This window comes from Cajanus cajan, chromosome 2 (assembly GCF_000230855.2).
Source record: "Cajanus cajan strain Asha chromosome 2, NIPB_CcT2T_4, whole genome shotgun sequence".
NCBI classification, from domain to species: Eukaryota; Viridiplantae; Streptophyta; class Magnoliopsida; order Fabales; family Fabaceae; genus Cajanus; species Cajanus cajan.
In genome coordinates, this window is record NC_138518.1 from 75,760,988 (window position 1) to 75,778,211 (window position 17,224).

Sequence of the window (17,224 nt, forward strand, 5' to 3'; positions counted from 1 at the left end):
GGGAGACTTGAGGACTCGATGTAGGCAGCATCGGCCGAACCATTATAAAATCAAGTTTGCAATTATTCTTTCCCTACACTTTTAATTTCTTGTTATTAATTATAATTGTGTAGTTTGCATCATCATTTATTCTTTACATTCAAATTTGTCTAAGGAAATAAATTGATAAAGAAGTAATTGGAAAAGTTTTTTTTTAAGAGAAAATTTAGTAAACTTAATTCACCCCCCTCTTAAGTTAATTAAGACTAAGGGACTAACAAACAATAAAAAGAAATAAAATTACATGAAACATAAACATATAAAATAAAATTTATATTAAACAAATATATAAAAAAAACGTCAAAAAAAGTGGCGCTATGGCCTATAGTGACACTGTGTCGCTATAGTCCATAGTGCCACCTAATTAAAAATTAAAAATGATAAAAAGAGAAAAAAAAAATATATAACATAAAAAAAATAGAAAAGATAATTATATAAATATAGATTTATATGAAAATCAGAAAATAAATTAAAATCTGGAAAAAATTAATTAAGTTAATAATTAAAAAAAAAAGAAAAAAAAAGTCAAAAAAAAGTGGCAGTGTCCATAATGACATTGCTTTTAATTTTTTTTTCATTTGTTCTAATTACGCATTTTGATTTAGTATTTTTTAATTAACATATAAAAAAATTATTTTACATTTTTATTTTATTTACTTATTTTTTCCACAATTTTTTTTTAATTTAACATAATATAATATAATATAATTTTAATTATTCAGTTTGTTTACTTTGAATTAAAAATACAAAAACGAATAATTATAAATAAAACGTGATTATTTTGCAAAAAAAAAAAAAAAAAAATGCAAGGCGCTATGGGCCATAGCGACACTGTGTCGCTATGGGCCATAGCGCCTCTCTTAAAAAATACGTAAAATTTATTTTAAAATTACTTTTTTTAAAAACTTAATTTTATTTTTATAAATATTTAATAAATAACTCAGTTTATTATTTTTATTTTACATTTCTATTATTTTCGTTTTTTTTCTTAGAGGGTGTCGCTATGGGCTACATCATTTTTGTTAGTCCATCAACTGTGTTGGCCTAGCCTATAGTGACACTGATGTGGCTCATTCCAGCCCATCTAGACAAAAAAAAAAATTGCCACGTGTCATGGGTGTTGCTATGGCCCATAGCGACACTGTTGTAAATGACCCCAAAAACGTAATTAGTTACAAAACAGCCCGAATTACGTAATAAACTTTTAAAAGGAAACTTATTCAATAATCATGATACATAAGACATTATTCTATAATCATGATACATAAGACACCTAGTGGGACAGCTTTGGTTGTTGTTGTAATCATGATACACAAATAACTATAATTAAATTTATAAATTCAATAATGTAGAACAGAATATAAGAAAAAGAAAGAAATGCGAGCAAATTGACCCTGAAACAAATAAGCCATTATGAAAGGTACTGGTAAAGCTTTTTTTTTATCATGTTAGAATATTTCAACTGCTACATAATTTTTTTTTCTTATTTTGAAAATGTTTAAATTAAAAAATGACTATGCACAGATAATTGTCATCCATAAAATATACGGATGATACATTGCATAGGCATTAAATAAAGAAAAGAAGAAAACAGGGATTGTTGTTTTTGTTATATTCGATTTGGAGGGAACAAAACAACCTTTGTACATGTCAACGTTGTTAATTGCGGGTGGGGGCAAAAGTGTCTTTCCGCAATAACCGCAAGAGCAAACTGAACTTGTATAGCGAACACGCGCGTCTGGGGGCTTGGAGTCTCATACATTCTATTTGCACAGAGGAAAGTGTTCATCAACATCATCATTCATCTTGTACCCTTCTCTTCTCTTTTTCTCCATTCTTAAATTTCACTTGTAATTCTATCAATTCTTCGCTGGCACTTGTAACCTGTAGCTGAAGCTGTTGTGCCACATGTTTTTATTTTATTTTATTTTATAGAGTTTACAGCTTTCCGTACTTTTCCTTTCGCCTCTAAATGATGAGTTTATCTTACGATCCTCGCTCAGTCTGGAGTATTAGGGTTGGTAATTCAGCTAATATGTCTTGATCTACTTAATAATACTTCTGATTGCGACTCTCGATTTATTTTCACTTTCAGGTTTATTAATTATTATTACGATTACTATGTCTGTTCTTTGTTTTCACTTTTCAGACGTTTCTCTTTCCCTATCTTGTGGCTTCTGCTGGCTACTACCAACTATTTACAATTGAGTTTCCCCGTTGTTGAATGCGGGTGAGTGCTTTGGTTGATCAAGTGGAGTGGAGCGTTAGAGTTGGTGAAGTCTTTTCCTCACGCTATTTGGGTGAGCATCTGAGTTTTTCCGTTTGAGTGATCGCCTTTTTCTTTATTAAATAAACCTAATAATTAAGTATTCATTATGCTGGTTACTTTGGGCTTGGGAGTAATTTATAACCCAGTACTAGTGAAATACTAAGCTGGAGCTATTGTCTTCATATGCTTTATAGCTTGATCTTTATAAAAGAGTTGCTTCTTTTACCTTGAGAGGGGGAAAAATGGAAAAGGGCTAACGTAGGTTTGTTATGACAGCTGGCATACCAATCCAGTGATGAACCAGTTTGATATCGTCTCTAGAACTTACTTGAGTGTTTGGTCCTCTGTCATTGGCAGTCGGCATTTTCTTTATGATCTCTCTGGAAGCTTGGATTTAATATTCCACATCTGTCTCATGTTACTCAATGGAACAGGCTTTTCTCTTCGATTTTAGTAGCTTACCGCAAGTATTTCGGGACTGCTGGCTTTCGCCGGTCTCACAATTTGCTTATATTGTATTCTTGTTAGCTGGTGTTAAGTCTAGAATTTTTGGAGCAAAGGTCTATCAGGATAATTTTCTCTAGAAACACTTTTAGGAGAAAAAATTAAAAAAAATAAAAATAAATTTCTTTATAAGCTAAAACTAACTTATTGATCTGTTTGAATACAAATTTAGAAAAACTTTTTAAGAGTTTCTCTATTAAAAATAAGGAGTTTTTTCTCCGGTAGAGAAGATTTTACAACTTATAGGAGACAACTTCTACAAATTAGTTTATACATAAGTTAAAAATTAGTTTATAAATATGCTAATTTTAACTTATGAAAAACTTATTTAATTTATTTTTTTTTTCTTTTCAAGAAGCGTTTTTAGAGAAGTTTACCGAAGCGTGTCCTAAAAAGTGAATGTGAATGTTATATATGTGTGTTGCTATGGTTAAGGGCTGGCAGCCATGTCATATTCCTATGGATTGCTGAAAATGACCTTGGGATGCATATTGGGCAAAAGTGTAAAACTGGTTAGCAATGTGTGGCATAGTTAAGGGAGTGATGCCAATGATGTTGTTTTAACATCTTGCTATTGTTGCTGTTTCAGGATAAACCCTCCTTCACACTTATTATCATTACTGTCATCCTCAAGTAGGTCTGTCCTTCCTTTCTTCTTGTAGAAGGTCAATTTCATGGATGATTGTCCTGCAAAATTAAAAATCATCCCTGATCACTTTCAAGTTCCAACATCAAGTGTAGAGTCTCCTAGGAGTGGAACATCATCTATTACAGAACCTGGAACTGATCAATCTTCAAGGTATTGTTTCCTGGTTAAAAAGGAATAATAAAATCAGTTATTAAGAAACTTTCAATTTATTTGAAATAAGTTACTCAATCTAGCTTAGATTAGGTCCTTGCGCCATCAGAGGACTCGAAGAAAATTAAGGACAGCTTTCATGTTGAATTTGTTTAGTCCACGGCGGCTTTCATGGGGTTCCACTACTGGAGGTCAGGAAAAGGTCTGATTTGAACAGCTTTTATGCTGTGCATTGTTTGTCATCATGGTTCTGTTATACCCTACCATTAAAAATTTGTATTCTGTAGGTTGAGCTAACAGCTGCAGAAGTAGAGTCACTTCGATCGGAGCTTGCTGATATAGAGGAGAGGGAAGCTCACTTGAAAGCACAGTGAGTGATCCTGAACACTGGACTATTAACAGCTTTGCTGTCATTTTGTAATATAATTGTTCACTTATAATCAGTTTTCTTTAGTTTATAATTCTTGTATCCTCTTAGTATGCTGATGTCATTGATAAAAGAAGCACAGTAGGAGTGTAGATGCTAGCATAAGAATTGAAGTCTTGACATGTGTGACCGTTCAAGTATTAAGAATAAAATGAGGAATTTCCTTTTGCTTTCATTGTTCTCCATTTCACTCCTTACTAGTGAATGGTGATTCTTCCTGGTGTGTTAGAGACAGCTATTCTTTAGTTTTCTTTGGAGTTGAAATTGCTAAATTGAGATAGCAGGGAAATTAACTATCCCCTTTCTTTCTGTGGGGAATTCTTGCATTACTCTAGTTTAAGAGAACTGACATGTTTTCATTAAATAATGATTTTATTTTAATTTTGTTTCACATAGGTTGGAACATATTGATGAAGTTTTGCGGTCTGCTCGTCTATCTGGATATTTATACATTCGAACTGTACTGACTGCTAGCCCCATTAGTTTATGTTTCATTGGTTTGTGCTTCATTATTTATTTTACATAACAAGCTGAACACTCATTTGTTTTTGATCTTTCTGTAGAGATGGGCAGCACTACCAGGAGAACCTCCGCCTATAGATGATACTGAAGTAGATGATTGGCTTCCTCGTTTTGTTGTTCTCCATGGAACGTGTATATTTTTGTATTTGTCGTGTACAGGTAATGCAGTTAGTTGTCTTCCTTTCTACAAGTCATAGTTTTCATTTTTTGTTTACTATTTTGCTTTAATAATGTAGGCAAATCTAGAGCAGTAAATCTCTGTTCTTTCGTATTATTCTTCCACACCTCTATTCTTTGAATATATACTGACATGTCAATACATTTGCTGAAGTTGTATTCCTTTTGTATGTGCTTGTTTGTTACAAACATTTTTATCCCTACTGCTAAACTAGAATATATGAAAGTGAATCCAGTGGTATGATATAGATTAAGGCAATATTCTGTTTTTCATTCTATTTGTTATTGTACTTTATGTAAGTCATACAAATTTGCTGACATGCAGCACTCCAACTATTTTTAGTCAGGATAACTCTTGTGAATTGATACATAATTTTTTCATATTTGTTTAAAAAATGAGAAGCATTATTCATGAGTGGTTGGAACAAATGGAATGAAGTGACAAAGGGAATGGGTCATGGTTGGTTAGATCAATGGAATGGGAATAAACATACTCAAGGGAAAAAGTATTCCTGCAGTTGTAGCAATGGATATTTCATCACAAAGTGATGCAATGTCCATTTCATTTTCAGTTTTCAGTTAAATGCATGACAATACTAATCAGAACATCAAAATTTACTGGGCTGAACACTTTTTTTTTCTTTCTTTTTTTTTTTCTGAAGATAAATGACATTTGTGCTTTCTACATTATGGGTGAATGAGAAATGAAATGAAAGTATCGGAAACCAATTAATTACCAGATATGTGTGGAATTCCTTTTCAATGATATTTTTTGATAAACCCTTCTCAATTATGAAACATTCCTTCTCTCTATTGGCTAGGTCCTTTTCCAGTACTTGCTTTAAGTTTGGGACTGGCATCTTTTCTTTCAAATCAGCAGCTCATAGCGAGTCTTCATCACAATATCTTTAAAGATGTCTATATGATTGTTTGAATTTTGAGCTGTCAAGAATCCACACTCAAAGCTTAAACTGTTATAAGGTCCATGAATTATTTTTATCAATATTTTTAACATGCCATTATGTCAAAGGCTTGACAAGCCAACCAAATATAAATAGAGTAGGAGCAGCAGGGAATTTACTCTCGACAGCTTTGTCACAGATGCCCCTCATATCACGCTTAGAACAATTGCACATGGTTAGCTCAATCAAATAAATGTTTAAGCTATTTGGGAAAGGCCCAAGTTTGTTTTTAAATTTTAATCAATATCTTTGAAAAGAAAAATTGCACATGGTTAGCTCAGTCAAATATATTCTATTTTATATTTTATATTTGATTCTCAAACTTTCAGATGATTGACTTTCATTTACAAATGCATGCTTGCTGATCAAGGGAAAAAATTACAGATCTAAGCCCCCAGGACTCAACCCTTCTATCTGATATTGTTGAAGTAGGGAGTTTACCATGTTTTAAGCGAGAAGATGATGAAATTCAGTATGCCTTTTATATTTTAACTCGTCATGGATTGCGCTATGAGTGCTCCAGCAGTTCCAAGATACAGGTGTGTCCAAGTTAAGACAATCTGAATCTTAGTTGTAAATTTGTAATTATTATTAGGCTATACTTTCATATTTTTAATTATACAACTTTGGTCATATAATTTTGAAAAATATGTAATTTTGATTCCACCGTCAAATTTGCACATCCATGATTCATCGATACATAATTTTTAGGGTGATAGTTGTTACATCACATGCATGCAATACCATGGCAGCATGGAATTCCATCGAGTTTCCACTTTTTGCATGAACAACTTTTTTGAATTTTAATAATCAATGGACGCAGATTTGACAATTTATAGTGGAACCAAAATTGCATAATTAAAAATAGGGAAACTAAAATTGCATATTGAGAATTAAAGAGAGATGAAATGTGCAATTCGGCCTTATATTATTATATTTCAGTTTTACAGTCTGAGCAGATTCTAAGTAATTTATATCCTTGATATAATTATTAAATACAGTCTGCATTCAATCACATATGTCATGATGTCAAATGATGTAGTTTATCTCCATTCTTCTTCTTTCAGGTGGACTCTTGGTTATCAGCTTTACAAAGTGACTGCAAAGTCGAATCTGATACATTTAGTAAAGCTGACCGCAAACTGAAATCTGATACATCAGTTTCCGATGGTTCGATTGAGATGTAACATAAGTACACCTTGTTTGGTGAGTATAAGTGGCTTTGTAAGTCTAAGCTACTTTGTGAATAAGACACTAATGTCTTGAAACGTTTTCATTACCATAATAAACAACAATTTAGTTGTCACTTTTGGCTGAAACCAGGACTTGAACTATCCATTAGGTTTTAAATCTTGCAATTTTAGTGACCTTTCTATATTATGTATGTCAACTAGAGTTAGGCTCCATATAAGAAGCATAAAAAATGAATGCTTGTACCTGAATAATGAGTACTGTAGCTTCTTGAGGGAAAAAAGAAACTCTGCAAGAAAGGTGGTTAAACTTCTTTGATCTCTTTGGTTCATGGCTAGCATTATGAGTTGCTATTGTCCAATTTTCATTTTCGTCCAGGGGAGATTCTGATATGATCTAAATTGTATTGTAGGCATATAATTTTGGTGTACTGAGCGTGTTTGATGGCTGAGAAACCAAAAGAGGCCTTATATAGCTTTAAAAAGGCCAGGCAATCTGGAAAGCTCTTGTAACTGTCAGAAAAAAGGAAGTGCAGATAGGAGATCACATTTTGCAAGATTTGGAGGGTTTGTAGACCTTATCTGTTGTAATCTGCAATGCCCTAGCACCCTTTTTGTGGCCATAGCCGTTGGTACAATTTGTAAATCACCATTTGGAAAGCAAGAGTTGAGGAAAGATTTGAGATGGAAACCATTTGAGGTGTTAGTTTCAAGATAGATGATTTCGTCCCCACTAATAACATTCTTACATAGAAGTAGATTAAAAAACTTGATCATCCTTTAAAAAAATGCATCAGACGACATTTATTCAAAAGAGCCAAGGCATGTAGAGTTAATGTAAATAATCGCGTTAAATTATTAATTGATAAGTATGCTAAAAAAATATTTAGTTGAGTTGGTCATTTTCTGAATTTCTTCCATTAAAATAACTAAATTAATTAGGTAAAGCAAGAAAGTGGATCATTCTCAAGGGAGTGCCACCTTTCTAGCTACTACCGAGAGAGAGATTTCTGGCTTGTGTTTCACTTCCGAACTTGTTCTTTCTTCTTGAGGGAGGAAGATACTAGACATTTAAAAGGGTGAGCAGTTATTTTGTACAGAACAAGCTAAATTCCTTTACAATTACAGTTGTGACTTGAGAGCTGGTGGATTCATTGTATTTGACATTTGTTGCAGTGTATCATATCATGTGATGTCCACAAGCTAAGCTACTTGAACTTGATCCGTGCTTCCCCTTATCGTGGGCTCATTACCTACATATAATGTCATTTTTTACATAACTAGCTAACACGTTAACCACGCAGGCATTTAATCCGTAATTACTAAACTCCTAGAGGTTCATTCTCCTAAGAACGTTTTATTCCCTTTCTTTTTGGCCATATGTAATATAGTAAATCGATTTAAATATGAGATTTAATTTCTTAATTCATCATGATTAAGAAGAAAAGTAGTTAATTTATTTAGTAATAATAAATTTGTAAATATATGTATTTATAAAATTAACTCTACATTATTTTTTTTTTCTAATTAATATTATTATATCTTCTAACCAATTAGAATATATGCTTTATATATTTTTCTTCTATTCAATTTGAGTAAATATTGTTTTAAAAAGTTGATAATTAATATATTTTACTAAATGGAGATAATATATGTTAATTAAAGATATTTTAATTTAAAAATAATTAATATATAAAATAATATGTATTGAATCTTTAAAAAAAAAAAAAAAAGTTCTATAAAGAAAAACGTGTATATCGCCTTCTCTCTGTACCTCCTCCACCAACTGGAAAAGGCTTTTCCATCCTGAGAGGAAATGGGATTGGTTCTTTTTGTCCAAATCAAGCATTGCCACGTAAAGTATTTGACATGATAAGAGGGGAAGTTTCGTAGTGAGAAGAATCTATAAAGAGACTTGTTCCCTACCTGCAACCCTTTTTCTCACACTTTAACCTAAACAGATAATTATTTGTTTACGCCTCTTTGTTGGACATTTAATAGTAACGCCAAACTTACAATACAAAATCACATAATAATATGTGTAATTATATAACAAAATCAGTAGGGATCGTGACAATATCGCCTCAATACAAAATTATTGAAAGTGTCAAATCAGGTGTTGATATATTCATTTGAACCCGTGGCTTCCATGATCGTTGGACACTTCGACTAGCATTTGTAACAACTAAGATCATAGTTAGGTTGGCACAGAAATTAAGAGGAAAAAAAAAGGTTGGTACACTGTGAAAATCTTTACATGGAAGCCGCTATAAACTTTACTAGGGGGAACTATGGGGACTAAAAGCAAAGAGCCATATCAATTCGCTTTTTTATTTGTAGTTAAGTTAGAGTTTAATTTATACACATATTATTTTTATATTAAAAAGATATTACTCTTTTCCCTTTATAATAAATATAACTCGTTGACATTTTATATCTATATTGAATTACTGATTTTTATTTTAATTATATATACAAGATATTTTTACACAAACTTATAAATATGTTTGGTGATTTACCTGGTATTATATTTAGTCCACAAAATTTCGAATTCAAATTTTAAATTTAATAAAAAAATGACATCGAAAAAGATAATAAAAAAACTTAGAAATACTCAATAATAAGATTTTATTATGTGATAAAATGCTTCCTCATTAAACAATTATGTACAAATATTTTATACACTAATAGTTTTTATAACTGAAATTTAAAGTAGCTCGAAAATAAAAGTATGAAAAGCATATGGTTAGTAGTTAAAACGTGATGGCATATTTTTAGGGTGAAGAAATAGTAGAGATGGGAGGTGGAAGTTGAAGTGGATCTGATTCGCATCACGTGGACTCCACAGTTTCGGCAGGTTTTGACCAGAGCAGTAAAGTCGGTTAATTACTCCTAACTAGGTGGTGCAAAAGTGAAAATAAAATAAAAAAGAAGGAGCAAATTGCAAAGCAAAAGAAATAAAAAGAGGGTATAACACAATCCTTAGAATTAGATTGTTGAGCGTCGCATATTTGTGTTTTGTACTATATTGTGTTCTGGCACTGAGAAATAGCATTCTAGGATAGAAGATGGCCTCACAGGTTTGCAAATCTGCTTCCAGAGCCGCGAGGTCCCTTCTCTCTGCTTCCAGGGCCTCTCGTAACCACCTCCTATCCTTTCTCTCTCCTTATCATTCTCTAAACAACCTCGTACCATGTTTTTGTCTCTCTATGTTTTGTTTCATTTGATTTTGATTTAAACCTTTGAATTTGATATCACCTACGTGAAATTAAACAAATGGAGGTTCTGACCTTTTATTTATTTTTTCATGTCCTTCGGATTATCTACGCAGAACCTTGAGATAATTCATATTTTTCTCCCTTTTTTGTGGGTTTTGCATTTGATATGTGTTTGTATTTTGTTATGGTTCTTGTAAGGGTTAGGAGTAACCAAATGTGAATGTGCAAATTGAATTTAGATTTTGTGTTTTCCTGAGATGACAAATGAATCTTGACCTTTACAGAAGGACGTGCGGTTGCGGCTGCTGCCGCTGTTACATTCAGCAACAAAGTGCCTCTTTTGGCCTCAAATTATGGGAGGAGCGGTTCTGGAAGTGGATCCGCATCATGGATTCCCGGAGCCCTTGCTCTTCCTGCTGCAGGTTTGCTCAATAATAACTGTTGAAAATACACGCTTTTCACTTTTGGATACTGTTTATGTTCATCACAAACCAATGCATATTATTATAATTGCTATGCATTGCCATCTCTTATCTACGCATTTGGTTAACATCAGATTTAATTAAAATGATCCTAACCATCTATAGAAAAGGAAGATTAACTCCTTTCAAGAGTATTCTATGATCCCAACCATCTAATCAAGATTAACTCCTTCCTTGTCTCGCGCTCTCACTCAAGATACCCCCTATTTGTCTTCATGTAAAACGAGATGTCAATTGGGGTGTCAAGATAAAAGTAGATAATGCATTTTTAATTTTTATTGTGAAGGAAGAGGAGCCTCGTCCCTTGCTTAACAGTAGCATTGTGGCTTCCGGGACCTTTTCTACATCAATATCAATTTCCGGGGATCAAGTTAAGATTTTGGATGTAATATGGATTTTGTTACTTCCCTTAAAATCCCCTACATTGTGAACTATTTCAAAACTTCAGTCAAGCCTCTAACGTAATGAATCCGTGCTTATTCTTTTCATTTTTAATCCATTCCTGTTAGTTTTTTACAGTCTCCACCCTGGACTGTATGACATTCTCTCAGATAAATCACTTCGGAAAACCATGATTTAACATTTACCATTCTTTTAATCTGTTTGCCATGTGTACCAATCCTCCTACAAGATTGCATTTATAATACATTATTTTTATATCGTAGTAGTTTACACCAGGTAACCTTTAAGTTTGAACAAAGTCTCAATGATTTGCTTTATGCTTTGAATTATTCGGTGGGTTCTCAATGTTGCATAATATTACACTATGCATCCTTTAACCATATATTCTGTTGCTAATTTTATTTTATTTGTTTTGTCTCGTAGCTTACATGTTCCAAGATCAGGAGGTGCATGCAGCTGAGGTACGCTCAACATTTCTCTAATTGTATCTCCATATTTCTTTGTCAAAAAAAAAAAACTTTATCTCCATATTTTAACTCCAATCCTCGCCTGCTTTTTTCCTTGACAAATTTATAATATGCAAAACACGTGTTTACTTTTTATTACTCAGCTGGAGCGCACTTTCATTGCCATTAAGCCTGATGGAGTACAGAGAGGGCTGGTAAAGTGAAACTTCATCCATTGTACTTTATGATTTGTTTTTGAAACAATGTGATGGTCCCCACTTTCCTCTATGAGGTTTGTTCAGGTTTTGCTCACCATTTTTTTTTCCTTTTCAGATTTCTGAGATTATATCTCGTTTTGAGCGGAAAGGGTACAAGCTTGTGGGAATTAAAGTAGTGATTCCTTCAAAGGAATTTGCCCAAAAGCACTACCACGACCTGAAAGAAAGACCCTTCTTTGATGGGCTGTGTAATTTCCTAAGTTCTGGCCCCGTTATTGCAATGGTTAGTAAATAGAAATGACACAACCTCTGACTTTACGAATCAAACAAACCAGTGTCCCTAATCTGTCTGTTTTTTTGTTTCCCAAAATTGATGTCATAGGTGTGGGAAGGACAGGGAGTTATTTCCTATGGCCGAAAGCTAATTGGAGCCACAGATCCACAGAAATCAGAGCCTGGAACCATTAGGGGTGATCTGGCTGTTGTTGTTGGAAGGTAACTAAAAGCATGTTTGGTTTCACATATAAGGACATATTGGAAAAAGAAAAAAAAAAAAAAAAAGATAACGAGAAAAAATGAAATTAACTTTTTCATAATTTAAAATTAGTTTATATAACAGTTGAAAAACATCCTGGAGAAGTTAATATGAGAAGTTTTTTACAAATATGAACTAGCTAATTTTAGCTGAGAAACTTAATTTTTCTTATTTTCTTTTCCCATAAGTTATTATAAAAAAATTTGTCGGAAAAAACTACATAATTCCTTTCTTAACGAGTTTCCAAACATGCTGCAACTGTTCTGAAAAGAAATGTGCTGGTTTCTGTTTACATGATGCATTATCACAATTTGATTCTTATTGTGTGTGCCTGCAGAAATATCATCCATGGGAGCGATGGTCCAGAGACTGCGAAGGATGAGATTAAGTTGTGGTTTAAGCCAGAGGAGTTGGTTAGTTTCACTAGCAATGCAGAGAATTGGATTTATGGTAATTGATTATTTCCCTCATCCTCAGTGAGTTTTTGGAATAAATCATTTGTCAGCGGCAATACTGAACTCTAGAAGCTACAAATAAGCGCGATTGAGATTATTACCGTTATTATTTCAGTTCTATAGGAATTGCATTGTTTTATCACTCGGGTGAAGAGTGCAGATATATATATATGACATTATGATGCCAATATTTCAGAATAGGGTCAACTGTGTTTTTTCGGAAAGAGTTAAGAATCATTCGTTCATCCTATAATGGAAAACATGTACGAGAATTGAAAAAAAAAAATCAGATGCCTTGCAATAGTAGTACCTAATAATTTAATAAATAATTTCTTTTAAAAAATTATAATAAGGTGCATTAGTAATGTCAAATGTACTTTCAGTTTCTTAACAATCTGCTTAAGAAAAGATTATCGGTATATGGTGGCAGCAATAACGTGTTGTTGTAACAAATATAAAAATGCTTAACTTCACAGTCATTTATGAAAATATAATACGAATCAAGGTGGCCCATGTTTATAGTAATTTTTTTTTCTTTTCAATTTTGTCCCTTTTGTATTTTCTGGCAAAATGTTTCATAAGGAAGCATCGATATGATTATAATTTTTTTAAAAAGTTTTACTTTTCGTCCTTTCTTTACGAGAACAGTTATTTACACCAGACCTTTATGCGATACGAGAACAGTGATTTTTATTGAAGGAAGGATGCAACAGAGTATACTTGTTATACCCTTCTAATTAGGGTGGTTGGTGTTGCTGGCCTACATCCATAGTAAACTGTTTTTATATTTTCAGATAAGTAAATCAAGTGGTTGATATACTTGTTAAAAGAGGTTTTTCTCTATCAGAGGATATCCATGTTTATGAATCTCTTTTCTCTTGGATTTATTGGCATATAAATTCTTAAATTTAAATTACATTATACTAGTTATTTTATTATACTTAATTATTAATTTTATTAATTTATTTAACAATCAATAATTAAGTATTAGATTGACATCTATTTTTTTTTAGTTGGTTGCTCTCTCATAATCAGTCAATATATGTAGTATTTTGATATTTTTCAATTAGTAACAAATACTTTGTCAAGTTTCAATATTTACGTCATGATGCTCTAATTAAGATGGAAAGTTGTGATGAATTTTGTAGGAATTCTTGTTTGAACTTATGAGAATGAAATATTTTAATAATTAAATTTAGTACCTCTGCAATGTATGGTAATGAATATATAAATTTTAATTTTAAAAAATTTTCAAAAAATTTAATTTTATAATTACAATTACAATAGCAATTAACTTATTAGGATGAGTGATATTTTATTATGTTTAATTTTAGAATATTTTCTATAATTGTAGATTTTATGTTATTACTGTAGTAACATTTTTTTTTTGGAATCATAGTAACTTTTTTCTTCTTCTTAAGTTTATAGTATTAATTTAATATTATTTTATACTTTTTATATGTTATTAGCGTTGCTTGTATTCATTATTATTTTTATTTACTTTCCACTTGTTTGATGATTATAATATTAATATATATAATTTTTATATTATAAATATTATCCAACATTTTAATTTAATTATAATTTTAAATAATATTAGGAAATAAATTTTTCTTCTAAATATTTTGAAGTTTAAGATTATTGCAATCTTAATTAATTTGAATTTGAATTTAATTTCTGAAATTTTAACTTCACAAATTATATATTGATATTTATATATTTTTACTTATTTAAATATTTATATATTTCTTGTCAATTTAGAAAAACACTTATATCTTAAAGTAATATTTTTAAAACTTTTTATTTTATATTTTTGATTTATTATTTTATTACTATAATAGAATTTATCAATATGTGTAATATCTATATTATTTTTTATTATGATATGATTCTATGCTACAACAATGTGTTTCACTCTAGCGTTAGTGACAATTCAAAGATCTTAAGTTAGTAGTGAGTAAAAGTTATTTAAAAAATAATAATACACATCTCAAATGAGTGAACAATTAAATATAGTGTGTTACGTATCAAATTAAGAAGGACAAGATATACAAATTTAAGATATTTATTTGTAATGAGAAAAAAATTAAGAATAGTGAATTTATTTCATATAATAGACTGATAGTAAATAATTAATTATGTCTATAATTGATTGTTAAAATAATTGATTGTTTTTACAACTAAAAAACAACACACTCATACATTTTTCACCATTTTGTTTAAATCATTTTTAATTTTTTTTTATACATGTACACTTTAGTTGCCTCTTTTCTCACGCACCTAAGAATTTTGTATCAGACATTATTTACGCAAAGGTTGACTTTAAATTCTATGTAAACTAATTTGAAATAAAAAATTAAATATTTAAGAAAATTAGATATTTATTATATATCTTACTATTTTTCAAAAATACATAATATGGCATGTAAAAGTAAAAAAAAATGTTTTAATTGTTTTTTGAGATAAAAAGTTGGATGTGACTTAATATATATATATATATATATATATATATATATATATATATATATATATATATATATATAGGAGAGTTCAAACGACACCGGTGTAACTTTAACTAAGTGTTACACCGCTCAATAACTTTATATTAAATATGAATTTTGTAAATCCAACCGTTAGATTAAAAGTTCATATCTCTTAGATCATATATATCAAATTTTATATTAATCTAAGATGATTTGATACTTCATTCTCATAAAACAAAATTGACGTAATATATATATTTCAAAATATACTAAAATATGAACACTTTGATTACATTCAAGTTGTTGTTCAATTTTAACAAAATTTGACATATATGATCTAAGAGATATGAACTTTCCATCTAACGGTTGGATTTACAAAATTCACATTTAATATAAAGTTATTGAGCGGTGTAACACTTAGTAAAAGTTACACCGGTGTCGTTTGAACCCTCCTCATATATATATATATATATATATATATATTAATTTAAAACTTACAAGGAAAGTGTCATGTACTATAGATGTTTTATTATTTCAGACATGATACATGTAGGTAAATTCAAACTATTTCTATCCACAAATATTTAATATAGGTAAAATTCAAATACTTATATTTGTAATTAGTTACTATAAGTAAAATTTACAAAATCATTATTATATAATTCACAAAATAGATATTGTCTGTGGGTAAATGAGAAAAAGGCAAGTACTTACATATTTTTAATTTCTAGTGATAGTTTATATCCATCAATACAAAATAATTTTTCTTGTAATGCATTAAATTTATTAAAAGAGATTTTGTAAGAAATTTTTTTTTTAGTTTTAAAAACTATTTCTGTTCCTATTTATAAGACTCATTTTAAAATAATTATTTATTAATTTATATAAGATCCAATTCATATTGTCTCATATATTGATTATTTTTAGATTAAAATACTCCTAATTAAAATGTGTTATTTTATTTTGGTAAAATATATTAATTATAAATTTTTTAAAGAACATATACTTTAATTAGTTAGGGAAAAATGACTATTAATAATAAAAAATAATATAAAAGTAATTTTAGAAGAAAAAATATATGAATAAAATAAATTTATTATTATTAACTAACTAATTTTTTTAATCTTAATAAATTAAATAATTGAATCTTATACGTAAAAATAAATATAATATATAAAAACAAGGTTAATATATATATATATAATAGAAATTACGATTGTTTCAACACACATGATTACTATAGCGATTATGTCTGTTGACACATGATTATTTTGATTTGATCAACATTCTTGTTTTTTAATTTTGAATGTGTAACACATTAATTAAATATTCACATAGAAAATTTTGTTATTCAATTATAATTTTACTTCACTTGAAGTTGAATGTAGTCGTCTCCTAATATTTTTTTGAAAGGTGATTATTAATCAAAATAAATGGTATGTAAATTTTTAAATTAGTATTAATTATTTTTTATATACATATGTGCTCCTCATAATTTTTTTTAGAAAGGTAATTATTATGTTGTATTGTCTATAATAAAGAAACTTAATTATAAGGTTAATTTTTATAAAATCACTATTATCTTTTATGTATTTGTTAGCTTTTATTGATGTGTGTAAAATAATCTAGTATAACACTTATTATGAAATGAAGAAAATGTATAATATTAATCAAATTAAAGCCTTCCCTCCCCTCTTATTTTTTTTTAATCTTTTTAGTTGTATTTTTTTTCTTTAATAACACTCAATTTTATAGTGTTATTTTTTCTTAAATAAAAATAAGTACCATAGGACTATCAAAATTTTATTCTTCACTTTGTTCTGATCCAAGACCTTTTCTATCCATGCAAATGCGCGTGACATCCATTTTTAGACAGTTGTGTCATAAAAAAAAGGGGGTCAATAATTTGTATGATCACATAAAGTTTACTCCAAAAGAAAATAATAGGCTAATAAAAATCTGTTACAAATAATTATATTATTAAGCATAATGAATCGTTTGATACTTTCGATTTTAGTTTCGCATATAAAAAATATATTTGGAGAAATAAAATATATTTTTACATTATGAGGGATAAAAAAAAGGTAATTAATGGA

At 29.8% G+C, this 17,224-nt stretch overlaps 1 protein-coding gene across 1 annotated transcript; it reads left to right on the forward strand.

The window, feature by feature from the left end:
- Positions 1-1,790: 1,790 nt before the first annotated feature.
- LOC109805545 (uncharacterized) lies at positions 1,791-12,845 on the forward strand. Its single transcript, XM_083069085.1, is given in 15 exon segments — positions 1,791-2,339; positions 3,402-3,611; positions 3,705-3,813; positions 3,899-3,981; positions 4,435-4,498; positions 4,602-4,719; positions 6,084-6,238; positions 6,767-6,805; positions 9,955-10,027; positions 10,347-10,529; positions 11,415-11,452; positions 11,602-11,652; positions 11,771-11,938; positions 12,038-12,150; positions 12,528-12,845. Coding segments are annotated over 14 exon segments (1,440 nt in total). The 5' UTR covers positions 1,791-2,339; positions 3,402-3,486; the 3' UTR covers positions 12,649-12,845.
- The last annotated feature ends 4,379 nt before the right edge of the window (positions 12,846-17,224 follow it).